General features: G+C 50.3%; 2 protein-coding genes across 3 annotated transcripts in view; both read right to left on the bottom strand.

The window, feature by feature from the left end:
* Positions 1 to 2,722: 2,722 nt before the first annotated feature.
* TXLNA (taxilin alpha) lies at positions 2,723 to 17,137 on the bottom strand. Of its 2 annotated transcripts, XM_044237674.1 has the most exons (11): positions 17,050 to 17,137; positions 16,262 to 16,471; positions 15,281 to 15,619; positions 13,722 to 13,813; positions 11,105 to 11,275; positions 9,638 to 9,832; positions 8,880 to 8,999; positions 8,577 to 8,651; positions 7,758 to 7,850; positions 7,303 to 7,398; positions 2,723 to 6,169 (listed from the first exon to the last, which is right to left on the bottom strand). In XM_044237674.1, exons 2-11 carry the CDS (start codon positions 16,437 to 16,439, stop codon positions 5,843 to 5,845), a joined length of 1,686 nt encoding a protein of 561 aa, XP_044093609.1. In that variant the 5' UTR covers positions 16,440 to 16,471; positions 17,050 to 17,137; the 3' UTR covers positions 2,723 to 5,842. The 2 variants fall into 2 exon arrangements, with proteins under 2 accessions (XP_044093609.1, XP_044093610.1); XM_044237675.1 differs by lacking the exon at positions 7,758 to 7,850.
* A 2,980-nt stretch (positions 17,138 to 20,117) lies between these two features.
* Positions 20,118 to 25,876, bottom strand: part of KPNA6 (karyopherin subunit alpha 6) — a 57,389-nt gene continuing 51,630 nt past the window's right edge. The window contains exon 14 of the mRNA XM_044237673.1: positions 20,118 to 25,385. Coding sequence (XP_044093608.1) covers positions 25,198 to 25,385 — 188 coding nt within the window. The 3' untranslated portion in view covers positions 20,118 to 25,197. The remainder of the gene's footprint in view (positions 25,386 to 25,876) is intronic.

Genomic DNA, 25,876 nt, shown 5'->3' with positions numbered 1-25,876 from the left:
GTAAATAAGCATGTAAGACATATAGATGTGTATGCATATATATATGCAGCAGCAGCAGAAAGAAACTGCAAGAGAAGACAACCGTCTATTGAGTCGAGGTCCCCTATTAAGCACTTTATGTACATTTAATCCTCATAACAATCCTGCAGGAACTTACTGTCACCCTCCCATTTGCTGAAAGTAAACTATATTTTGAGGGTAATACCACTCATCCCACGATACCCAGACACTGGTAAGCAGTGGGGGCTATGTTCAGCTCCTGACTGAAGTGATGGGACCAAGCCTCCTCCCTCCCCATCCCCAGGTCGAAGAGACACGTGTGGGGAGCATCAGGTCAGAGGGACATCAGTGCGATTACCTGGTGCTTGACCCCAGGCCCCAGGAGGGAAACCTGAGTGCCACATGGAGACTGACCCAGCACTGCCCGTGCTGCCGGGGAGGCCAGATCAATGGGGCAGCTATTTAAAGACCTGGCAGAGGCTCCTAGCTCTGGTCCCCAGAGAACCATCTGATGCAACAGGAGACAGGCTTATCCTTGGCTGGGCTGCCCTGCAGTTTCAAATAGCTGCCCCAGGGCAACGTGCACAGCACCCTGGACCCCTTTCCCTCCCATGGGCAGGAGCAGCTTCCTGGTACCTGGGCCTCCGGATAAGTTAGGGAGTGATGGGCTGTTTCCACAGGCACCCACGCAGGGATCTTTCCCAGGTGCTTCCAACACCCAGACTGTTTCTGAAGGGAAGGCATTAATTCAGGACTTTTTCAATAACCAGAGGCTGGAAGGAGGGGTCTGCAAAGGCAGAGAGGACAACCTGTAGGCTGCTCTCTTCCAGCGGCTAGAGGGCCACCAGGGCTCTTCCAGGAAAGTGGTGGTGGGTGCAGGAGTCCCCCTAGGGTGAAGCTATCCTCAGAGATGCATGGCTTGGGAGTTTCAAGAGTTGGGGTGGCCTCCCTGGCCTCCTTCCAAAGGAGTCTTTGACTGGGGTCAGCCCTGAAAGGTATCAACCTGTTTAGACCCTGATCAGAAGGAGCAGAGGCTCCAAGGAGACCATCACAGCCAGTGTGAACACAGCTGCTTGTGGACGCCTGGATGGAAGGGCCCTTTACTTGTCTCTGCTGTTTTTTCGGCACTCATGTATCATCCTTTGTGCCAGGCCAAACCCAGGCTCCAGAGAGAATAGGGTGCTGGTGCAGGAGCCCCAACTTTTGCACCTAGGCTTGGCAGGGCGAGCAGGAATGTCTAAAAAATCAGCCCATTCTTCAGAATTGCATGCAGAAAGTGGTCTTCTCAAGGAGGGTACAAAATCAAAAGAATTCACAGGTAGGCCAATGCCAAAGGGTGCTGCCCATGGCAGACAGTCCTGAACAGCAGTGATCCAGGCATCTAATTTTGGGCCTCAATTAGCCTATGTCTAGGTTTCTCATCTCCGTATCTTATACTTCCTCACAGATCTTCCTAATGCCCTATTTGAACACCTTCAGTGGTTCCTCCCGTCCTCTGATCTAGTCCAGATTCCTTAACCTGGCACATGGACTCCTGGTGACATCCTCCCCCTACCTCCTGTGCACCTGCATTTCTAGGTGAACTACTTTGCTACTAAACCAAGTTGTCAAACTTCTACCTGCTCTTTGGGTCATAAGGCCCTCCCAGGTGTCCACCCCTAGCTCCTTGCTGAAGGAGACAGGGCTTCCTTCATGGTTCCACAGCACCACTGCTGTTTCTTTATCTAGAAGTATCTTCTGGGGGGCTCAAATGGTTAAGTGTCTGCCTTCAGCTCATGCCATGATCCTAGGATCCTGGGATGGAGTCCTACATCAGACTCCTTGCTCGGCAGGAAGCTTGCTTCTCCTTCTGCCTACAGGTCCCCTTGCTTGTGCTGACAAAATCTTAAAATTGGGGCACCTGAGTGGCTCTGTGGATTAAAGCCTCTGCCTTCGCCTCAGGTCATGACCCCAGGACCCTGGGATCAAGCCCAGCATTGGGATCTCTGTTCTTCGGAGAGCCTGCTTCCTCCTCTCTCTCTGCCTACTTGTGATCTCTGTCAAATAAATAAATGTCTTTAAATATTAACAATGATAAAAAAAATAAAAATATCTTTCTCCAGGGCACCTGCTGGCTCAGTCAGTAGAGCATGTGAGGCTTGATCTAGGTGTAAATTCAAGCCCCACATTGGGTGTAGAGACTGAGCCATGCAGCTACCCCACAGAGATCACTTAAAGATAAAAAGCATCGGGACGCCTGGGTGGCTCAGTGGGTTGAGCCACTGCCTTCGGCTCAGGTCATGATCTCGGGGTCCTGGGATAGAGTCCTGCATCGGGCTCTCTGCTCAGCGGAGAGCCTGCTTCCCTCTCTTTCTCTGCCTGCCTCTCCATCTACTTGTGATGTCTGTCAAATACATAAAATCTTTAAAAAAAAAAAGAAAAGAAAAAAAGTATCTTTCTTCATCACTAGCCTGACCCTTCATGGGGCAGGGCCAACTTTTCATTGAATGAAAGAAATTCGATGCCTCTATGTATATGAGCATCATGCCAACTTTGCCAAAGGCTCTGCTCAGGCAGTTCAAATGAATTTGTTTGTGGTGAACTGGCAGGTGTTGGAGGGGGGCACTCTGGAAGATGCCTGATACAGCACAGCCAAAGGCTCCGGAGCGGATCCAGAGGAGTCAGTGATGGCTAGATGGATCCAGAAGCACCAAATGACCACAGAGGTCAGGAGAGAAACCAGTAAGGCAACAGACTCTTTATTTAATGTGGTTTAAAATACATCAAAATCAAGTCCCTGGCTGTTGTGAATACCAAAAGGAGACCAAAAAAAAAAAAAAAAAAAAGCTGTCAGCACAGCTTTAAAACAAACCTGGGTGGCCAGGTTGGGCCATATGGGAAGCAGTTACAGGGACAGAAGGCAGCACCCCTCCCCCAGGCAGGTGCCTGGCTGTCCCTGGGGTGACCACCTCTGTGCTGCTCTGGTGGGAGGGCTGGGGCAGCAGCTGGAGTCAGCTCAGCAGGCGTTGGCCCTCCCCCCCAGCTACTAGGGCAGTTCCACTGGCCTCTGGGTCAGCCCTCAGCAGGGCCACTGTGATGGGAGCGGTGGAGTGGAAATAACCATCTTCACAGACAGAACATTCTCCTAAAGAAAGTGCCTGAGCTCAGCCCATGGTCCAAAAACCTCATGGAAAACAAAATTAAAACAAAGTGCTGCCAATACCGCTCAAGAATCTGGTGTACGTGAGGCTCTCAGCCGGGCAAGGTCCAGAACACAAATTACTGTCAGCAGGGCCAAGGGCTCTGGGCGGCGAGCCTCACCAGCAATGGTCTCCTGGAGGAAGCGCGAGCAATCTTAAGAATCCAACACAGCTCTTGGTCCTAAAACTGAGGTCATGTGCTTGGGACCTGCCCTGGAGAGGAAGGCATTGGCCTTCATCCAGTTAGGCCACCTTCCCTGCATGGGGCCCAGGCTCATGGCTGGCAAGGGCAGTGCCCAGGCACCTGGGCGGACTTTGGAAAGCAGAACAAGCAGAGCAGCTGTAGTGATTAGTGTGATTTGGTCAATGGAGAGAAGAGGGACAGGAAGAAGGAAAATGGAATCCTCATCCGTAGGCTGACCCGGACACCTAGACATGGCTGAAGCTGAAAGCAAAGGTTCTACTCACCCAGGGCCTGGATACAGGATCCAGGAAGCCTGGCTGGGCCACCTTGCTCACTGCAGCCCCACAGTAACTAGACCGGTTCTCTGGGGGTGGCTGTGCCTTACAGCTGGGAACCCCCACACCGCCACACTGGGCTCCTACGGCCAGCCCCTCAACCGCACGGGCTCTATGAGGTAGCTGAAGCAAGGCAATCGCACGGGCTTCTGCAGGCCTCCTGCTCTTTCAACCAGACAGGCAGAAGCTTGCTCTTCCCTGTGCTCCCAGAGCCCAGCAGACCCTGCACGTGGCTGGCAGTTCTTGTGTGTCTCAGACTGACACAGGGGCTGGGAGGGTGGGGCGAGGAAGGCCTTACTGGGCAAGGAAAAGGCAGGTCCAGGGACCACTTGCCAGAGGGCAAGATCTTAGGGAAACACTTCTCCACAGGAGAACAGGATATACCAGGGACTAGCGGGAAATACTCAGAGGCCAATCGATGGTAGCTGCCATGGGGGCAGCGGAACAATGGTGTGCCATTCATTTGCCATCTCTGGTCTAAGTTGTAACATGTTACAGGAGCCCTCTGCACTCTTCATGAACCTGTTTATGGGAGGGACTGAAGTGAAAGGCATGGAGAGCGGGCTGGGAGTTGAAGATGAAGGGCCCTGCAGGACACTGAACTAGCTTCAAGGAAATTCAGCAAGAAACAAAAGCTCCGCCATGCTGTGCCTCCTGGTCCATGGCTCCCTCAGCTACACTGAAGCCAAGGCCCAGGTAGAGGTGGGGTGTAGTACCGCAAGCCCAGCTGAGCCCAGTTTCCCAACCCATGCCTCATTCTGTTGTTCCAGAAAATTCTTCCGTATAGACTGGTGAATACCCTGGCAAGTATGCAAGCAGTAGAACCTTCAGGCCAAAGTACCAAGTACTGGGGTGTGAGGGGGCCACAAGACCCAAAATGTCAGCCATTCTATGGATTTCTGAGGCTCATCAATCCTCAAGTCTCACGCTGTCCCTCAGGTGTCAGACAAGAGCTGGGGGCTCCCACACAGGAAGTGAGATGTCAAGGACATACTTCAGCTTATTCCTTAGGCAAAGGAACCAGGGCAAATCTCAAGGATTGCACATTAAGGGTGGGGTCAGAAGCAGAAACAGACTCCTAAAAGCCAAGGGGACGACAGTTGGGCACAGGGCCCAGCAACCGCCGCATGGAAACAGCAGTGATGGGCATCAATCAGCAGTGGTGTCCCAGGACTGAAACACAGGCAAGCTTGTGGTAAGACCATCAGAGGCCCTTCCCTTCCTCCTAACTGCAATCCGATTTCACCAAACAGGAAAGCTCAGCACCAACGTGACAAAGATACCAGCTGGGGTGGCGAGGCTGGGGTGCACGGGAAGGCAACTGTGCCAGCAACCCTCCTCCTTCCTCAGATCAATACATACACTGTCATGTGCAAAACAAACAAAAAACACACAAAAAACAGAAACTTTCAGAAAGCATCCTTTGGGTGGTCTCGTCAATCATTTGTGCAGGCTAGAGAGGCACCTGTGAATGATAAGGCTACTGAGAAGCATTGCCGGCCTGGTCCTGGCACCACCTGAGGGCTCCCTAACCGTGTACCAGCCCACAGCCACTTTCTCCAGGTCCCCTGTCCAGAGCAGGACAGCAGTTGGATCTTCAGCTCTGCTGGCCCTGCCCAGGGACCCCCCTCTCCAGGTTGAGAGAAGTAAAGGAGGCTCCAGGGCAGCTAGGAAAGCCAGAGTTGCCCAAGCCCTGCTAATGAGGGAAACGCAGTCAAGGCCCAAGTGTGTCACTTGTCACAAGCCCTGAAGGGCAGAAGGGGGGGGGGTGTCTGAGCCTCAATCAGGCAGGGGCAGGCTCAAGTCACTTGTCCTGCCAGCTCACTGGGACAGCAGCTACAAACGGCAGCTCCTCTTTGAGACTCTTCAGCTCAGAGAAGAGCCAGTGACTTGACCCGTACACACCCCCACCTCCAGTGGAAGCCCATGCTCCGCAGAGAGAGAGGAATGTAGGAGGCCTTGCACATATGCCATATGTATGTAAAACTGACCCACAGAATCCAAAACTGCAAAGTGTCAGATGTCAGCCAGGTCGGAGCACCCTGGGCCTCAGCACCGGACTGCTGAGCGATGGGAGCCCTGCCTGGGCTAGGCCTGGCTGGGCCGTTCGCTCCCTTCCCAGCACGCCCCCCGTGCCAGGTTCCCTAGGCGGTGGTGGAGGTGGGCTCCTGGGGCCCCACTTGGCCAGGTGTTTCTGTGCTCGCTGCTCCTGGGCAGCAAGGAGCTTCTGAGACCCTTGGGGAGCTCGGTGACTGGGCCCCCGGACCCTCACAACCCTGCTCCCTGGAGGCGGTTGTGGCTTCTGGTCTTCGCTCAGGGCCACTGTCAGGGAGGGAGCCCTGGCCACCAGCACTCAGGTCCTGTACCCTTTTGTTAAGGTCGTTGCGCTCTGTCTGCAGTGCCCGGCACAACTTCTCCAGCCGCTGGATTTTCACCTGTAGGCCCTCCAGCTCTTTGTCCCGGAGTGTTTTCTAGGGAAAGAAATGGGGCCTTACTGCCACGTCATCAACCCCAGAAGCCAAAGTCATGTGGTAGAAAACATTCACACTTGAATGACACCGGGGGCATATCAGAGCCCAAAGCTGGTCCTTTCCTAGTGAAACGGCCATGATGTGTGCCAAGACCTGCTGCTGGCAGGGGGTGCTGCAGTGCAGAGAAGGGCGTGGCTTGAAGACAACGTATTTCTCCATTTATCCACCAGATGACACAAAGTCCGACCTAGCTTTTGAAGCCTATTTCCTTATCTGTTAAAAGGGACTATGAGGGCACCTGGGTCAGTTGGTTAAGCATCCAACTCTTGATCTGGGCTCAGGTCAGGATCTCAGGGTTGCAAGATGGAGCCAGTCAGGTTCTGTGCTCAGCAAGGAGCCCGCCTGAGATTCTCTCCTCTCCCCTCTGCTCACACATGTGCCTGCACACACTGTCTCTTTCTCTCAAATAAATAAATCCCCCCCCTTTTTTTAAGGTTTTATTGAGAGTGCATGCATGTGTGCACAAAGGTGGGGTGGGGGGAGAGGGACAGAGAGAAAAGCAAACACCCCGCTGAGTGGGGAGCTCAACTTGGGGCAATCCCAGGACCCTGAGACAAAAACCCGAGCTGATGTCAGATGCTTTACCAACTGAGCCACCCAGGTGCCCCTAGACAAATAAATCTTTAAAAAAAAAAAAAAAAAAAAAAAGGGACTGCTGACATCAACTTCACAGATCTTGAGAAGGTTCAATGAACTGGCATTATGTAAGACAGTCAGAAGGGTCTAGTATATAGTAGCTACTCTAGCAATTAATTCCTTTCTTCTATATCTCAGACCATGAAATCAAATTACCTAAGCTACTCTGCATATGAACTGTATGCATCACTGCCACCCCTTGGTTTTTTGGTTCTTGAATTTCCCATTTGTTCTCTTTGCTTCTACTGCAGACCTACCACTGGGCTCCCCATCTCCCATGGGGCAATAGTTGGCGATGCCTTTGGACCTGGACAGATAGACACACGAGTCCCAGCTCCATGACTTACTGGTAGAATGTAGAGGGGAGGGCCCAACACTCAAAAACTGCAACCCCGTCCGCCACCTCTCCCCCGAGCTGCAGAGCACACTTAGCGCACCTCCTCAGCCATCTCAAGCAGGGCCTTGTTGCTGCTCTCCCACCGGGACCGGTACATGGTGGTTTCTTTCTCCAGCTTCTTGATCTTCTTAGTCATCTGGGTTATGGGACAGACAGAAGGAAATGGTCAGGCGGCCAGACCATCTGTGTATCTGTGACTCCAAGATGGGGAAAAGTCCCAAGGGGGCAAGGTATTACAGTGCCTCCAGTGCAACCGCAGGACATCACAAGGTAAATGCCACCACCACCAACAGGGAATGACAAGGCTGCCCCTTCTCTAGGATAACCTGGAGGATGCACAGGACAGTGATGCTTCCTTCAGAGGCGGGGTGAGGCTCTGATCCCTCCTTACAGGCCATCCTTGGTATCAATCACAGTTCATGGAAACAGCTTCCCAGGAGGCACCCCAGGGGCGGGGTCTTCCCCTGCAGCCATACCCAGCCTGGACACTGTTACCTTCTCCATCTCCTGTTTGAATGTGGTGAACACCTCACTGCTTTTGGAAAGAGTGTTCTGGAATTCCTCAAACTTCTCTGTGTATAGGGCCAGCTGGGTGAGGAAGAAGCCCAGAGATAAGATTAGGCCTCTCTGGAGGGCACTTCTGGTTAGCAAGTCAGACCCATCCATGGACCTCTGACCCAACAATTCTACTGAGATGCCATTTTTCTTTTTCTTTTTTTAAACAATTATATTTATTTCACAAAGAGAGTGAGAGAGCACAAGCAGGGGAGTAGGAGGCAGAGGGAGAGGGAGAAGCAGGCTCCCTGTTCAGCAGGGAGCCTGACTTGGGGCTCGATCCCAGGACCCTGGGATCATGACCTGAGCCAAAGGCAGATGCTTAACTGACTGAGCCACCCAGGCGCCTGAGATACCATTTTTCTTTAAAACAAAACAGTAACTACGTATTTGGAAGGGCAGAATCCAAAATGTTAAGCTTGGAAAGCAGGATTTGGGATGACTTATATTTTGCCTCTGCATGTGTTTTCAAACTTTTCTTCTAAAATTAAGTACAATTAATGTAATTAAAAACAGCCGTTCCTTCCCTGCCTCCTCAAAAGCTGCACGACACTTGCAACTAGGAACAAAGTCCTTCAAGCTCACCTAGCCACCTGGTCACCACCACAGCAGCTGGGCGGGTCCAGAGAGAACAAAGGCTCAGCAAGGTCACACAGCAGTCAAGGTGGTCCTAGAACGAGGGTCCCCATTTCCCTCCCCCAGGATGGGGCCCAGCAAGCGGACCTCAGAGGCACAGGGTCAGGACCCACTCTGTCTCACCTGCTGCTTCAGGTGGGTCTCCTGCTGCTTCATCAGCTCGCACATCCTCTGGGACTCCACTGCCTCTTTGAGGAGCTATTTCCAAGACAGGACCCCAGATCCTGTCAGAAGCCCCTGAGGGGCTGTTTGGCCTTTTTTAGCCGTATGCCCCAGGACCCACTGAAGCGTCCTGCTCTCTGACTGAAGCAGTGCCCTGGTCCTCTGGCCAGGAACCAACCCCTCCCTGACAAACTTGACTATGAGCTGTGCCAGAACCCAACCCACCTCTTCCCAGACGCCCCACCCTCAGGGCCCGAGCCTCACAAAATCCTTCTCCCGCTGGTGCCTCTCCTCTGCCTCCTTCAGCATCTCCTGGGCCTGCTGGAGCTTGGCGTCCACAAGCTGCTGCTGCAGGTCCTTGTGTTTGAAGACTTTGTCGATATGCTGCAGCAAAGCGTGGTGGGAGGGCCACCTGTCAGCAGCTCCCTTTTGCAGGGAGGTCTGGGGGCTGCAGGGACGACCCACCTGCAGAGACCCTGGTCCCCTACCCAGCCTCCCATCTCATTCTGACATGCTGGACTCCGCGTGTTCCACAGCATGTGGGCCTCACATTTCTGGAAGGTCTACTTCCCAACCTCACCTTGTTTCTCTCCAGTCAGTCCTGGGTGTGCAAAGGGATGAAATCGGCTCCCAGAAAGCCAAGTAATAAATACACTCAAACTTCTGACCCCAGTAGATCTCTCTGCGGGACTAACAACCCTCACTTTTGGAGCCCGGCTCCCTTGTAAATGGGAAGAAAGGACAAAAACGACACCTGCACCAACACAACAACTTAGCGCCATCGGCAAAGATCTGCCCCATCTAGAGACCAAGACTAGATGTGCGAATTTCAAGGCAGTCCTAACTGCTGGAGGGGCCCTGGGAGCCAGGAGAGGGGAAGACAGAAGGAATGGGGAGGAGGCGGTGGACTCAGGGTGGCTTCAAAGGTCAAAGCAGCTGAGAAAAGGCACATGGAGACTTCACCTACATTCTGGATAGCAAAGGAAAGGTGGCCGGAGTGTTGGCCAGACGGGGCTCCTCACCTCCTCCCGGAGCTCGTACTGCTCGATCAGCTTCTTGAGCCTCTCTGCCAGCTCCATGTTCTCCTGGCGCAGCTTGGAGTTGCGTTCATTGTGCTGTTCCATCTGCAGCTGAATGTCATTCAGCGTCACCTGGAAGTGTGAGGTCACCTCCTTGCGCTTCTCCTCTTCCTCCCGGGCCCGCTGCACGCCTTCTTCCTGGGCAGAGAAGTCAGCCCTGGCTTCGTCACCTGCAGCCCCCCAGTCAGCCAGGGTCTGTACCGACAACCCTCCCTGCTCTGAGTGAGGAGCAGCCAGGTTCCAAGATGTCACGCAATATGGGCCCCCAACGGACCCCGTGTCTATCAGGGAGAGATTCTCTTCCTCTAGAAAGATGCAGACGTACACTTAAGTGCCATTCTAGAGGAACCTGGATCTCCCCAAGCCCATTCGTTCACACTTTAGGTTAAGCAGTCTTGTTTCTGTGCTTTCATTTCTCATCTCTCCCCCTCCACTCCCAACTAGTTAAAATTCAGTAGTGGCCAGGTCGGTAAGACTATGCAGAATTAGGCAAGCAGACACTACTGGTGGGAAAGCAATGTGGCACAAGCTATGAAAATTTACAACGTAAATTTCACTTCTGAGGTTTATCCTAAGGGTACACTGCATACACTGAGCTGGGGATATATACGAGAACTTCCACTGTAGCTCTATGGATGCAGGAGTGTAAATTAGAAACCACCCAGCAATTCCTTCACTAGGACACTGATAAAATAAGGTAAGTGAAATCAACGATGCTGTCAAACAGAATGAGACAGTCTTAACTAAACTGAGGGGAAAGACAGCTAGGCATTCTGGGAGTGAAAAGCCGGGACAGGATGTGAAACAATACACAGACGGCGGTTCCGTTTAGAGGACCCTGTGGAGAATCACGGACAGACACAAGTAGTCTGTAGGCTGCACTTAAACTCACGTGTAAGGTGTACTTCCAGTGGTTTCTGCTGGACACTGGGGCTGAGGAGGGTGGGCAACTGTCACTTTTGATTTGCTATACTTTCGTCACCTTTGAATCCCTCATACCTTGTTTACAGTGAAGTTGAAATTTGTCAAAGATCAAATAAAAATGAGCAAAATGTGTGGCAAAATACTATTTGTTGACCCAAGTATGTAGAAAATAAAGGATCCAGAGGTCATAGCAGTGACTGGGCATTAACCAAACTGACCCCCACCCAGGAGAAGAGAAAAGACCCAGCACTCCAGACCGCGGCCAGGAGAGGAGCCACCCACCAGCTTTCTGAACAACATGGAAGCCCTGCCTCCGGGGCTCCCTTTGCACCTCAGTCCTCACCTTACCTGAAACAAGTATGGGGCAAGTGGTAACAAGCAGCTGCCTCCAAGGTAGGGTGATCCTGGGGACATCTCTATCTCTGCCAAAAGCCCACCAAAGAAAAGTGGAAGTCAAGGGAAGCCACGTGGCAGGAGCCAGCCCACCTTGAGGGAGCGGTTGTGGCGCTGCAGCTCACGACACAGGCTCTCCAACTTGCTGCGGGCCAGCACAGCCTTGCTGTGCTCCCCGCGCAGGTGGTCCTTCTCCTGCACCAGCTGGCTCTGCTTCTTCTGCAGCAGCTTCATCTGCTTCTGCGAGTTCCGATGCTCCTCCAGCTGAGGATGGGGAACTTGAGTAAGTGCCCCGTGGCGCTCTTCCTCAGGGACCCCTGCCCTCTCCCAACTCCACTCTCAACAGCCCAATGGACACCGTGCGGGTACTTTACACACTTCTCTGATAACTCCAAGGGCAAGGATACAGAAATGGGCACTCGGGACAAGCAGGGGTGCAGAGGCTGCAGACCCCAACTTCTCTGTGCTCTGACTCCAGAGACAAAGTTTGCAAGGCTCTCAACTCTTGGGACACTCATGCCCTACGAGGAGACCCCCTACCACCCCTTGTACTCAACAGACACCCATCACTCCCACTTGCTGCTCCGAGACTCAGCATCATTTCTCTCCTCAAAGTGATTGCTGTTAACATTTTGGCCTTTTCATTTCGGATAGTTCTTAAACTTCTCCCCAGACCCTGCCCTCTCCTCCAGATCAGCTACCCTCCCGCAAGCCCATTCAACACGGATACAGTGCTACTCAATGATGTAATGACAACTCTTCCAGAGGCTACATTAAAAAGGTAGAAAGTAGATGAAATTAACACTAGTAAAATATTTACTTAATCTAATATCTGAATATTATAATATTCCATCTGAAATCAACGTAAAAACTTTTGAGTATTTTATTCTTTCCCTTTCCTTAGATATCTGTAATCCAATGTGCACCTTAGGCTCAGAGCACATCCAAATCCAGGCTACCCACATACATTTCAGCTGATAAGTGGTTACTATCCTGGACAGTCAGACCCAGATTTTGTCATTACCCAGAAGGACACACACCTCCAGTATCTCATCCCAGGGCAGGACCACTATCAACTGTCATTCTAGCTCCTTCCCTCCAGTATCTGTGGTCCCACAAAGTCTACCATTTTGGACCTCCAGCCCAATGACCAACCATCTTTTTGCTTTCCTTAAACTCTCTTTTAAATAATCACTGATCTTCTTACCTGTCTTAGATTTCTTACCCCCTTAGCTCTCTTGCCCCTTTCTACCAACAAAACTCCAACCCTGATATACCAGCCTTATGATTCCTCTGCGCCAGCACTGAAGCAGACTTGCCTGAAGCATCTCACTTTAAGTTCATGACCACCCCTCTGGGGCAGACCCTCGTCTGCCACGTGACCCAACTATATTCCTTATGTTATTCACACTCCTCTTCCAGAGAACTATTTCGTCCTTGTCCTCCTCCACTTCAGCTCTCCTCTCTCCCAGCAACAACTGTCTTTCTCATTTCCCCGAGAATGGAAGCAACCAGAGGCACAGGGGCACAAGCTCAGCCTCTGCACAACCACCTCCACCCACCCTCTCCTGCGTCACCAGGACCCAGCCGTGCTTCCTACCACAGCCCACCCTCCCGCTCTGGCCCCTACCTCATCGTCTACTTGAGAGTATCACTCTGGCGACTCAGCTCCTCCTCTCATCGTCAGTCTTTCCCTGGCTGGCTCATTCTGAAGGGGTGGTATCTTTTTTACATCCTGTCCTTTATTTAATCATTATAATAACCCCATCAGGCAGTTATGATTTCCCCAATTTTACAAATGAGAAAAAATCCCTATAGGAGAACTCCAGCTAACACATGTGAATGGAGTGAAAGAAGTTAAAAATTAGTAGTCAGGAAATGACCCTCAGTGGAGAAACACATTCATTCAAATTCTGATGGCAACCTGACAAGGGAGGAACCTGGCTGGTCCCACCGAACCCAGTGGACAATCTTCCATAACTAAAAGCAGGAGGAGCACACTGTGTTTCTCTACAGAGTACCACTTCCGAGAAGTTATTATCAAAAGAGATGAACTTGGATTGGATCAAGTTTCTAGAACTAATTTCCACTTTATCCACAGGAATCAAGGAGGTAAAAGAATAAGTTCAATACCACAAGCGAGAAAGTGAGGCATCCTACAGGATAACTCATCTGGAGTAAGTCAATGTCATGAGAAAAAAGTTAGCAGTAAGATAAAGACTGTTTTGGAGTAAAAGGAAAAAATGCTGTGAGGACCCAATGCATTAAAAGGACTTCCTCTAGACCCTGATTTGACCAAACTGACACTTTAAACAACCAGGGAGAGGTGTGTATTAGAGAGTATCACGTGATCAGCACCAATCATAAGTATGAGGACAGCGCTATGCATTTCCACGTTTTGGGGAGACGCACGCTGAAGCACACATTTGGGACTGGGGCCAGGAGCAGGGTTCTACCACTGGAATGTGAAGGGTCTCTTTTTATAGTCGGCCTGCAAGAGGCCAGCTGGGACCCAACTCCCCAAGTGACAGACGGGGAAAAGGCTGAACAGTAAGTAAGCCAGCTGGGACCCAACTCCCCAAGTGACAGACCGGGAAAAGGCTGAACAGTAAGTAAGCCACCCACCTGCCCCTGCACCCTCAACCCCATGCCAGGTGGCCTGCTGACTTTCCGAGGCAGGGCGGGTGCAAGGAGAAGGGGGAGAACTGACCAGTTCAGCATACTTCTTGCACAGAGCTGCCAGCTTCTCCTCTGGGGTGCTCAGCGTGTTCAATGTCTGCATCAGCAAGGTGATCTCCTTCCCTGCAAAGCACAGAGAGCAAAAGCATATACCCCCTTCTCTGGGGAGTCTCCCCAGGCCTCGGCCCACACTCTTGGGCCCTGAGGCAGCCCTCCACCACTATACTTGATCTTGTCTGTTGAACTGGCTGTCATCCTGTCAAACCATGTGCTTCATGAGAGTGGCCGCCAACTCACTTCTGCCTACTGCTGTGGTCCCAGTGCCGCCCAGTACTGTCCCTAGTGCCCACTGCAGAGGACATGCTCAACAAATCCTTGACAGACAAATGACTCAGGCTATGTGGACACTCCATGGTGAACACTGGGGGTAGGTGAAAAAAACTGCCTGCTCTACCAGCTGAAGAAAAAAAGACATCCCATTGGCCAATTAAGTGCTACTGTGTCGATGCAAGGAAGGCCCTTCTGAAAGAGGACAGATGCAAAAAAGGAACAGGTCTCGCTGGGAACAACTAAACTCTTATCAAGAGAGGCAGCCAAACGGAACTTTATTTATTTGTTCCCTCCCAAACACTGAACTTTAAAATGACTAAACCTTCCAATATTTGATCCCAAGATTAAGAAACAAAAAACAAACAAACATAAAACCCTCTTCCAATTAGAATGACCAGCAGAGGGTGTGGAAGTAACGACTAAGACATGGGTATAGTATCACTTAACTTTGATTCTTTAACACTCACACCACGGCTCTCCCCCACCCCCAATAACTTTCTTTGTCTGTGCCTTAGTCAAGGGCTCTTCCTTCTGTCTCCTGTACATAGTACAGCACCAAGCTCCTGAAGTGTCAACCCCAAGAGGCTCGAAAAATCAGTGTGGAGACTGCAAGCACGAGCACACAGGCCAAATCCAACCCCACAGGTAGGTTTGTTTGGCTCCTGGCTTGTTAGTTTAGTTGCCAACTGTTAAAAATCCAGAGAGATTTCATGTAACTCTGCATGAAAGAAAGAAAGGGGTGGGGGAAGGCTGGCTACACCTAGCCTGTAGTGTTACATGCTATCAGCATGCTGGGACCAGATGACAATCACCCCTTTAGATGAAGAAGGCCACGTCTTGTCCATATAGAGTCCCCTGTCTAATTTGGCTTGAGTCTTCAACCCTGGTCTAGTCCAAATTTAACTGTAGAGAAGTGAAAACTAGGGACCAGAAAGGAGAAAAGTCTTGCCCAAGTTCACAGGGCAGGTTAAAAAAAGTGCTGGCTGACACAGGAGCCCACTTAGGCCCCCTGCTCTCCATTTTTTCAAAGATGGATCAGGCTAGATTCCGGTTCCCATCTACTCCCAAGGCCAGAAGCCACTATGCAGTGAAAAACCTACATTCTCCCGAGCCCACAACCCTGGCATGGACCAAACTAATGTGACTTGCTGCTCTGAAGAGTAGTTTCCTCTGAATCCTAGCAGAGCAGGTTAGCCCAAGGAATGTCAGGTCCAAACTCCCCCGCCTCACCAGCCTCGCCAGTAGCTGCCCTCTGCTCACCCAGACCCTTGGCTTTCTTCTTCTCCTGCGGCCTTCGGTGATCTCGGTCTCCAACCTCGTCACTTGCCCGGATCTCATCTGTGCCCGGCTCCCCTTTGGAGGTCTCCTTCTCACCATTGACTACTGGGGTCTCTGGCTCAGGCTCCCCATTTCGCGAAGCATAGGTCCGGGACTTGTCTGTATCTTCGGGCTCAGCAGGCTCACCCTGTGCCCCATCCTCACCTGGGCCCCCCTGATTGTTGTCCACACAGTATGTGCTCAGAATGTCTTCCAACTGGCGACTCAGCTCCTCAGAGACATCACGGAGAGCCCCAGACTGAGCAGTTTTGGCCTGTGCTCCTACAGCAGGGCAGGATGATGGGCAGGAGAAACAAGATGGTTATTCCACTGGCTGGGATTTTCCAGGCCTGAACTTACTCGTTTGGGTTAAATGCTGCCTACCTTCTTTAAGCCTCAATTTATTCACCTATAAAAATGATAGAATTATCTCCCACGACTGCCCACCACTTCTGCCGGGTATGTGAAAGATATCAAGGAAAAAAAGCATCCAGCACATAGGGATGGCTTGTACCTGGAGTTCAACATCTAGTCCATCCCCTCCTCCTCCCCGCAAAAATCATTTCTGGCTATTAAAAAAGTTCCAGGAAAGCCTCTGATGTGAAGAGCAATTACCCACTGGTGAATGAGGCTTTCTAACCTGGGCTGGCAGGTTGAGTGTCTCATTTGACTACCACCTCATTTAACGCTGTAAGAGCTTTCCCTCAAAACTTCCTTCCTGTGCTTAGAATGGGCGGCCCTATCAACAACCCCCACCCCGGGAAACGGGGATCAAGGGATGGCACAGACTCAGCGCGGTCCTCCTCTCATCCTACGGTTCCTCCTTCCTTGGTAAACAGCGGCAGAAACCTCTAACTCCAGAAGCCACCCAGGCGCACCGCAAACTCCTCCCCCTGCCCGCTGGAAAGCAGAGCGGGCACACACCCTCAGTCTTCCCCGGAGCCTGGCTGGAGGAACCTTCGGCTTCTGTCGCAGGAGCCAGCTGGCTGGGCCGCCCCTGGGTTCCCTCTGGTCCTGCTTCCGCTTGCCCCGGGTTGTTTTTTGGGTTGGAAGAGTTGCCCGACTGCTTGGCAGTCCCATTCTTTTTGTCTTGGTTCTTCATTGTGGTCCGCAACGCTAGGCTGGGAGCAGGTCCTACAGAGACACAAGCACACTTGCTATTTTCCGGACTTCGAAATTCTTCATAGCTTGGAGCCGAAATCCCAATACCGGGTGCATAGAGCTTCTCAGAACACACCGGCCGGCCTTCACCGGAGGGAGCCAACAACGGTTCTGTCTCTGGCCGGTCAGGGAAGAACGGCGCGCCCAGGCAGGTTTTCGGGCGCCGCTCCAGAAGCGGGGCAGGCAAGGCCTCCCTTTTCTCCAAGCCGCTTCCCGGCACTACAAGGCCCCCTCACCACAGGCAGAGCGCGGGATAGGCTCAGGGACCGAGACTGACGTGGCGAGACGCTGGATTCTCATCCCTCCCCCGGCCCCCCGGCCCCACGTGGGCCCACCCACCCGCCCTGCCACCCACGCCCCGCGCGCCCTCCAGCAGCGCGCACTGCCCGCCCGCGCATGCGCACAGGCCCCAGCTCTGCCCCCCTCCCCCGCTCCCTCCACCCCGACCCGCGCCCTTGCGCGGAATCGCCGTGATTCTCCCCACTGGCCGAGAGCGTTCAGGCCCACAGACTTTCTGGTCACCTCGTCCGCCCACCCTTTAGGACACGCACCTCACCGCCGACCTCCCTACAGCTTCGCCCGCTCTGGCCTCTCACCGGAAACCCTGGGTAACCGCTGCCGGCCGAGCCGCCTGCTCCTGCTGCAGCCAATCAATAGCCGGCGCTCTCGCGGGGCTTGCTGGGAAAGATGAAGCGAAGGCGGCCTCTCAGGCGGGTGAGTTGGGAAAGCGGGGGAGGGGGGGAGGGGGGGAGGGAAAGGACTACAATTCCCGGCATGCATCGGGGCTGACACTCCGCCCCCAACTCCCAAGATGCAATGGAAAGGAATTTAGTTTTGAGAGCCGGATACCCACTGGACGTCTGAAAGGAGCTAGTCATTCTGCACAAATGCTCGAGTCCATCTCGTTCCTATCGTGCGTAACTTATGATTCGGGTCCAAAGCCCTGCGACTGGATCTTCTCTCCTGCACGCCCCTACGTCTTTGACTAGGAACTCTTGAGGACAAGGGATAGAATATTGGGGGTGGGGATGAATTCCAGTCCTAGCCTCATTGCTCATTTGCTGTGTGACCGGGCATTCTTTTCTCTCCCCGGGCCTCATTTTCCGTATTCAAATGAAAACTTCATATCAGTAGTAGTTCTTTGAGCGCCAACAGTGGGCTTTCTCATCTACTAGCTTAACCCTCGTAACTGCTTATGAAGATTAGTACTATTGGGGGCGCCTGGGTGGCTCAGTGGGTTGAGCCGCTGCCTTCGGCTCAGGTCATGATCTCAGGGTGCTGGGATCGAGTCCCGCATCGGGCTCTCTGCTCGGCAGGGATCCTGCTTCCTCCTCTCTCTCTCTGCCTGCCTCTCTGCCTACTTGTGATCTCTCTCTGTCAAATAAATAAATAAAATCTTAAAAAAAAAAAAAAGATTAGTACTATTTGTCATTCCCGTTTGCATCTGAGGACACTTAAGTCAAAAGTTACTTGTCCCATCACTATTGAGTGGTATGAGCAGGGATTCAAAACCAGGAAGTCTGGCACAGTACCCATTTTAACTCCTGGACTACTGTGCCTCGTACCCAGAAGGAATGGTAATTTGGCTAAATTATTTATACACACCCCCCTCCATATTACCACCCTCAGTCCCTCTTTGGAAGGGGCTGAAGGGGCTCTGCAAGAAGTTTGGCCTCAGCAGATTCCTGAGCTTTTTCTCTGACTGACCCACCCTCTACAGTCAAATTCCAAGTTGTACTGGGGCTAAAGGGGGAAGGAAAACCCAAACTCTCTCCAAATGTGGTATCACAGTTCTTTATTCAGCTGCCTACGGATAATGGAATAATCATGTGCCTGAAATTTAATGTGTAAATGGTCTGGCTTATTTCCAGCCAATCCTGCCCATGCCCTCTTTTTTGTTCCCACTATACTTTAGTTATTTTCAGGATTTCCCAGTTTTTTAGAGGTGCTATTCCAGCTTCCAAAATGCCGTAACAAAAACAGTATTTTGAGGTCCAGCACAAAGGTCACTTCAGAGCCTTCCTAGTGCTCAGCAGTCTGTCCCAGCTCCCTAGGTCTAGATAGAGCTCTGCAACAGCATTAGTAATGAGATGTTGAAATAATTTGCTTACAAGTCAATGAACATTACAAAAACTATTGGCTAAACTGTAGTTCTAAAGCCTAGCATCAGTCCGGGGCAGTGAATGAAATTGTGTAAATCGAGCACTTTTTCGGGGCTCCTAAGGATGATCAGTATCTTCCCCAGTTAGACTTAAGGATAGTGCTCTTCCCCAACCCTTAATCTGTTTACCAGGTAACCTTGAAAATCTGGTAGAAGAGTACAAAGATGGGACTCAAGCCGGAAATGTTTGGAATCCAGGTGTCTCTGGACTAAGGCCCTGATTATTTCCAGAAAAACATGTTGGAAATCTCTTGAGGTAACATATAAATCAGGCCTTAGTGGCTTCCCATTTTAAGGGTGTTCTAGGCAGAGATAAAGAAGATAGTAAGAACAAGGCCTGTGTGGGGTAAGGGGTGGAATGGTATAGCTAGAAGGATCAACAGTGGCCTACAGGGGCATGGCAGAGAAAATTTGAGAAACATGGGTTAAAGGTTATTTTCTCCTCTACTGTAAAAGAAAATTGCAACAATATTAACATTTTCTAGTCAGTTGGGGAGATCACTGGGAAGGGTGGGGATTGTGATAAAATAGAGCTCCTTTGCAGGTTGTTTTCAAGCAGAAACTTAGGTCCAATAGTGCCAGAGATTTTTCAAGTTAGATTTTTAAAAAAATGTTGGCAATGAATACTCTATCAGCCAGCCCAAACCTTCCTTTTAGGTTGAACCACCTTTTGGCTGGTTGTTTGTAATCTCTTGATTTAGGAATTGACCTAAACAGAGTAGTTTTGTTATGACCCCAGTGGCTGAAAGGGCTGTAACTGAAACTGATAAAATGATGTCAAAATCCTGCAGAGATACTCTAGAAAATGCAAACTAAACAATGTGACAGAACATGTATCAGTGGATGCTGGGGGTTTGGAGGGAAGGAGGGACTCCACAGGGGCACGTAAAAACTTCTGGAAGTGATGGGTATGTTCACGATCTTGACTGTCATGATGGTTTCATGGGTGGATATGTCGAAACTTACGAAACTGTACGTTTTAAATATGTGCCATTTACTGTATCTCGATTATATTTCAATAAAGCGGGGTAAAAGAAATTCTTGGGGTGCCTGAGAGGCTGTTAGCTAAGCGTCCAAATCCTGAGCTCAGCTCAGGTCTTGATTTTAGGATTGTGAATTTGAGCCCTGTGTTGTGGTGGAGCCTACTTAAAAGAAATTCTTGGGCTGCCTGGATGGGTCAGTTGGTTAAGCATCTGTGTTTGACTCAGGTCACGATCTCAAGGTCTTGGGAGCGGCCAGGTGTTGAGCTCCCTGCTCACAGGGGAATCTGCTTCTGTTCCTCCCCCCAGCTCATTTGTACACTCTGTCTCTTAAGTGAGTAAATAAAATGTTAAAAAATATAAGCAGGAGCAGGCTGCTGCAATCCTAATTCCACTGTTAGGCCACACGTTTAAACACTCTTACCTCATTCGCTTCCAAAAAAATCAAGTTAGGATGATTTGAAAAGAGACAATTTAGAACTTTGCAACAGGTTTTTTATTTTTGCTTTATATCTAGTACAGTGTTTGAAACCTAAAGAAATACATTTTCTCTTCAAATTTGGATGTGTATATAAATATCATTTGTCTGGACTCAGCACACTCAATGCCACGGTTTCTTGGCCTATGTCTGCTCTGAAATCATCAAGCTTTTCTGTCTACCCAGGGGCCCTGAGAACATGGAAAATAGCCAGAGTATATAGTTCTTAGAAAACTAAAAGCAAATGGACTTGGAAAGAATAAACCAATGAGGAAAAAGTTTTGATTCACCTTCCTAGGGTCTTTAGCTGGGAACCCAAGCTGTTTTTGAAGGACATCCAGTCTGACCTCGGTGGCTGGGACCTCATACCCACCCTTTACCCCTCCTTAGCTCCTTCAGTCATCACTCAAAGGCAGATCCCATGGAAGCTGGCTATAGGAGACAATACCTGACTCTAGGGTCTGAGGGTTCTGGTAGAGGTGGAACTCTTGAATGACATCCTGAGTCAAGAGGTTCCCAGCCAGTTTCAGGATCTGAGCTTTGACTTCCTTCACCAGCCCCAGGGCATGGCAGAGTTTTCTCTCCCCAAACCAGGAGCTGAAAATCTAACTTACACAGGGGAGCAGGGCTAGTGTTAGGAAAGGGGTTTAGGTATGTGCCAACAAGGACATCAGCAGTCAGGCTGGCCAAGAAATAGCGAGGTAGGCCCAAACCCACTGGAGAGACCTTTAGGACACACTATAGAAACCTTTTTCCTGGGTGTTCTGGGCCCAAAATTTAATGTTGCCTCCCACACCCAGTTTTGGTTCTGCACATACCCCAGGTCTGATGCAAAATGCTCTCTCAGAGGAAAACAACAGCTTTAATTCACAGACTTGATTGGTATTGACTTCAAATTCTTCCCTTGTCATGGTCTTAAAGTGGGGATGGGGCTGGGGGGTAGACAGTGGGATGACTGAATCATTTACAAAGGCCTTGGCCAAAGAGCAGCTAGTGCCTACTACATGGATCCCCTCAGGGCCAAATTCTCAGCTGGTTGGCTTAACAAAAGTCTTCGAAAGTTAAGACACAGAAAAAATACTGGACAAGATTGGTCTAGAATGTGCAATCCTAAACAGCTGTGGAAGAAACCTACTATGAGCAATTTTGCAGTCTCACACTCACTCACTTCTAGGACAGTTTCTAGGACTTCTAGCAATTTCTAGGAAAGTCCTACCTAGAAGATGTTGCTACTGGTAATGAGTACTTCCTATGGTTCAGTGCAAAGCCTTACACCTTTCCCCAGCCTGCCAGGGAGGCCTCCAGCCTGCCCGTCCTCCCTATGGCTCCCCGCCTTCAACTGAAAATCCAGAATCTGAGCTCACAGACGAATCTACTGAAGAATCCCAGATGAGGAAACCAAGCTGAGTAAGTCTCAGGGAGAAGAGGGAAGCACTGTTAGGCATTCATCTCCTTCCCTTTTAGTTTGTTAAAAGCAAGTAGCTCTAGGGCATAGAGGGAAACATGTAGATGTGAGAACATGGAAATCTAGTTCTTTCTGCCAGAAGGTTTTCATTTTAAACTAGTGTGACTTGAGAGAATTAGAAAAGTGTGCCTGAGAGCTTTCTTTCACTTGTCCTTGACCAAGTACAGTAGCAGCTATGATCTGTGCAGTTTAGCTCTAAAAAATAGGGCTCTTGGAAAGTGGCTTCCAGGGAAAAGAGTAGAAAGAGATCTAAGGGTTCTAGGTAAGAGGGTGGGTAAGAGCAGGGGTCCCCGAAAGCTGAGGTCATCAGTGCCTGCTCCTCAGAAAGGTCATTTGTCCGCACTGCCCCACGTAACCAGACTGGCCAGCTCAAAGTGGAACCTGTGAGGTCTCACTGGAAGGTGGCAGCCAACGCCAAGGCCACATAGTTACCTGGGAACAGCTCAGAATTGAAGGCAGACTTGTAACACCAGAGACTCTATTAGTACTAGAGTAGATGTTGGGGGTGGGATAACCAGAGGGGCTGGCAATAAAGAATGGCTGGTACTGTTCCAACAGTCCTTGAACACTTCAGTTAAGAAAGAGGCTCCTTATCCTCAAATCCACACCTAGATACCTCCAGCTCCAACAGAGATCTTAAAATTGATATAGCAGCCATGTGCCAGCATGTGAAGATTCCAAAAACATGTCTTTTCAAGCTATGCCCTAAAAGAGGCTGCGGAGCCCCTTCATTCCTACAATATCCATTCAGAAATCCACTGGAAAGCAGATTTTGACCTCACTGAGGCCAGGGTCTGATACCCAGATGGGGGCTGCCCATGAAGAGTGGCTGTCAAGGTTGGGCTACAGAAATAATGTTTTGGTTTCCAAAAGAACCAAAGGAGAGGAGGAGGAGACACTGAAGGTAATGTTATTGCCCCTGGGGGCTGGAAGAACCTCACCTGTGGACTGAAAGAGGGGTCGAAGGAAATAGTGGGAAAATATAGTCTGAGGAAGACGTCAACGAAGGAATGCTCCTAGAAGCCACTTTATGAGATATCTATCCTCATGCTGCACCCTGGGAGACTTCAGCCTTTCAGGTCCTTGGAGAAAACTGGCTCTAAGCAGCAGCCAGACGATCAAAAAAGAGTCTTCCATCTGGTATAGGCCCCAGATCTGAAGTGCAAGATTTTAGAGAAGTAGCTGTGAAAAGCAGGGTGTGTATGTCTCACAATAAAAATCTGGCCCCAACGACAGGGACTCAACTATTGCTTGAGATGTACAAAATAGGTCCTACGAAAGTGCTTTGCCCTTGGGATAAGGACAAGGGGGTAGGGGCAGGTGGCTTTTCTTTGAACTGTAGGGGAAATTTTTTTAATGGAGTCAGTGGGCCAAGTGACAGAGGTCCTGCCCCTTGCCTCCTTATGAGCCAGTATTTGTCATTCCTAAGCTGAACAACAGCATCTGATGTACTAAGGTCAGGGTACTAAGGTCTGATGTACTAAGGTGGCACAGCACTGATGTGACTTTTCAGGGATAACCGCAAGCCCCACACCACCTTCCTCAGCAAATGGTTCTGGAGTTGGATCTCAACACTAGGAGAGGGCAAATTCAAGACCAATGGCCGATAGTGAGCACCTGAACTTTAGATCTGTAAGCAGAGGGGTAGGGATTTAACCTGAGCCAGAAGGGATGTGCAGGAATGGGAGTAAGAATGGCACTGTCTCTGGGGAAGGGCAACTACAGCTCAGCGCAGGCACGGGACTGACCACGGTGGGGAAGCAGGGGCAGGGCAGACTGTGCCCACAGCTCCACAGTTGGTCTACACTTAGGCAGCAACTTTCTCCACTCCTCTCCCCAACAACTGGACTTTACTCTCATGTAATCCACCGAAGCGTAGGCAAGCCACTGAGGCATCGTACTAGCTTTACTCAAAGAGAAAAGGCATTAGGATTATAACTGTCACAAGGATGGGAAAAACCCAAACCAGGTCCAAGGATCCCAAACAGGAAAGATAGCAATAACTCTCACAAAAGTCCCAAGGCTGCTAAGTTTCTGTGACCACCGGAGAGGCAGCCGTGTGTGATACCTTACATGGCCAGGGCCTTTAAGACTGAATCTGAGAAGGCAGACTGCTTTCTGGGTTTCCTGATACAAGCAGAATGCTTAGCAATTAGGACTAGAGTGGTAGACTTCTCCGGGCCCCGGGGCCATCCTTGCTCCCTTCAGGTACTGGGACTATCAGACCAGGCTGACCTGCTATATAAAGGTTCCAGAGCTAAGGGTTGGTCCCAGGTGGTGGCCCAGAACCTAAACAGAGAGGAAAAGGACCAAGCTCAGGCTCCCTGAGCGAAGCGGCTTCCCCCTCTCTTTTTGGTCTTCCTCACAGTATCCTACTTATAGAAATTACAGACAGTTCTTCCTCTTGAGACCAATTAAGACTGACCTACCTAATATATAGAATATAAAAAAATACAGAACTTTTTGACATTCTCTCCTTTGGAAGTAAAATATACATGATCCAACTATGGAAGAAGAGGAGGAAGAATAAAGGCCAAAGGCAGGGATCCCTGGCTATCCCAATACATGACACTCTCACTCCACCTCCTCTGCAACTTATGGGTCACCAGAGCAAGGACTTTCTCCTCAGGAGAGAGGAAGGACCGCCGCCTCCGTCTCATGCTTAGGAGAAAATACAGCTACCTCAGAGGTTCATTCAACTCCGAGGGGAATTTTCAAGTAAACAAATGAAGTTGGGTCGCACCATTGGAAGGTGGATAGGAAACATGGGATCAGTAGCGACATATAGGAAGCCCCATCTGAAGGCCTGTGTTCCTCCCCTCCGCTCCCACTGGTGTACGTGCCCCTGGAGGGAAGGAGTTCGCCCAAACTAAAGAGTCTGGGAAGGGGTTAGAGGGAGGAAGGAACCTTTTTCTCATAGTGACCTCCCCCTCAGCCTCCAGTCCCAGACCATGCTGGCAGCTGGGATTCCTAAAACCAGGAACTCATGGCTCTTGGAAAGAGCAATCTTAATACAAGAAAAATGTGCAAAAGAAAAAAAAAATTAAATAACTCAATCCAAGCATACAAGATTAATATTCTGTCAGAGCAAGAACACTTTGTTTTGAATTTCTCCCCTCCCCTCCCACCCCCCACCTCTGGAATATTCCATCTGCTCAAGTACCCAAGATAAGAGTTACACAGATCAGGGCAGAGAACTGGGAAGGATGAAGGAAGATAAAAGGGAAGGAAGTCACCACTAAAGGAAAAAAAAACAAAAAACAAAAAAAAAACCCAAAAATTAAAAGGTGCAAAATTGATTACCTCAGTCCTCCTTTGTCTACCCCTGGGCTCCTGGGTTAAAGACATATGTGCAGCCAAAATATAGTGTAAGGAAGAAAAACCCAACACGTCCCCTTCTTGTCACAAAACCCAAATGTGAGCCTCAGATGGTTCTGTCTGTCCAGAGGGTGCTCCCTCCAGGGAAGGGGGCGGAGCAGGTCAAGAGCACAGTTTCCAGGGCAGCAGAGGTGTGTGGTGGCTGATGATGGGGGGGCTGGTTTCCCGCCCACCAGAGGGCTGCTTTTCCGCTGGTTGGTGGTGCTTCCCATCCCCTCCCCTCCCCGGAGGCAGACATTATAGCTGGAAGCCCTCCATAGGGGCCTCAGGCTGCTGGAAGATGAACTGCTGCTGTGTCTCATCCACCTGGGGAGCCAGACTGCTGTCATCATCTTCTACACCGAAGTAGTGCTCAATGAGGTCGAAGGCCTTCTGGTAGATTTCCTGGTTCTCATGGCTCTGGAGAAACTCAATTTTATCCAAGCCTATGGTGGCAAGAAGGAAGGAGGGACAAGAGTAAACTGTGATTGCTCTTCTATGGGGCCATGAAACATTTATGTTTTCCCTTCCCTGAGGTAGGTTAGTGCTTATCAACTAAGTAATACGATCAGATCTGTCTTTGACAAGAAAGGAGAGCCAAGACTCTACACCAAAACTACATAGCCCCAAAGGAAAAAGACCAAAATGTCAGTTCTAAATCAGAAGCTCTAATCCTGATTTTGCTTTAACTACCTATGTGGCCTGGGCAAATACTTAACTTCTCTGAAGCTCTCAGAGATGAGTCATGAGCACTTTTACTGGAACTTGCTAGGTGAGCTGAAAACTACCTTCCCATGCCTGTTTCTCTCATCAGTTCTGGAGCTCTATTTCTGCATCTGTGCCATGCTTACTTATCAAAAGAGAAGGATCTATTGCCCCTCAGAGGGAGAAAGAAACGATGTGATAAAACCTTGTTCAATGATGACACCCCCAAATC

Source organism: Neovison vison, chromosome 2, assembly GCF_020171115.1.
Source record: "Neovison vison isolate M4711 chromosome 2, ASM_NN_V1, whole genome shotgun sequence".
Lineage (NCBI taxonomy): Eukaryota > Metazoa > Chordata > Mammalia > Carnivora > Mustelidae > Neogale > Neogale vison.
This window is presented reverse-complemented; position numbering and strand designations above follow the sequence as displayed.

What these genes read in the sequence shown, in the direction of transcription:
- TXLNA (XM_044237674.1), bottom strand. Translation starts at nt 16,439, where the DNA reads ATGAAGAACCAAGACAAAAAGAATGGGACTGCCAAGCAGTCGGGCAAC. An exon ending in AGTACGAGCTCCGGGAGGAG is followed by an intron (nt 9,000 to 9,637) that starts GTGAGGAGCCCC and finishes GCTTTGCTGCAG; the next exon opens with CATATCGACAAAGTCTTCAA. An exon ending in TCAAACAGGAGATGGAGAAG is followed by an intron (nt 7,399 to 7,757) that starts GTAACAGTGTCC and finishes CCCATAACCCAG; the next exon opens with ATGACTAAGAAGATCAAGAA.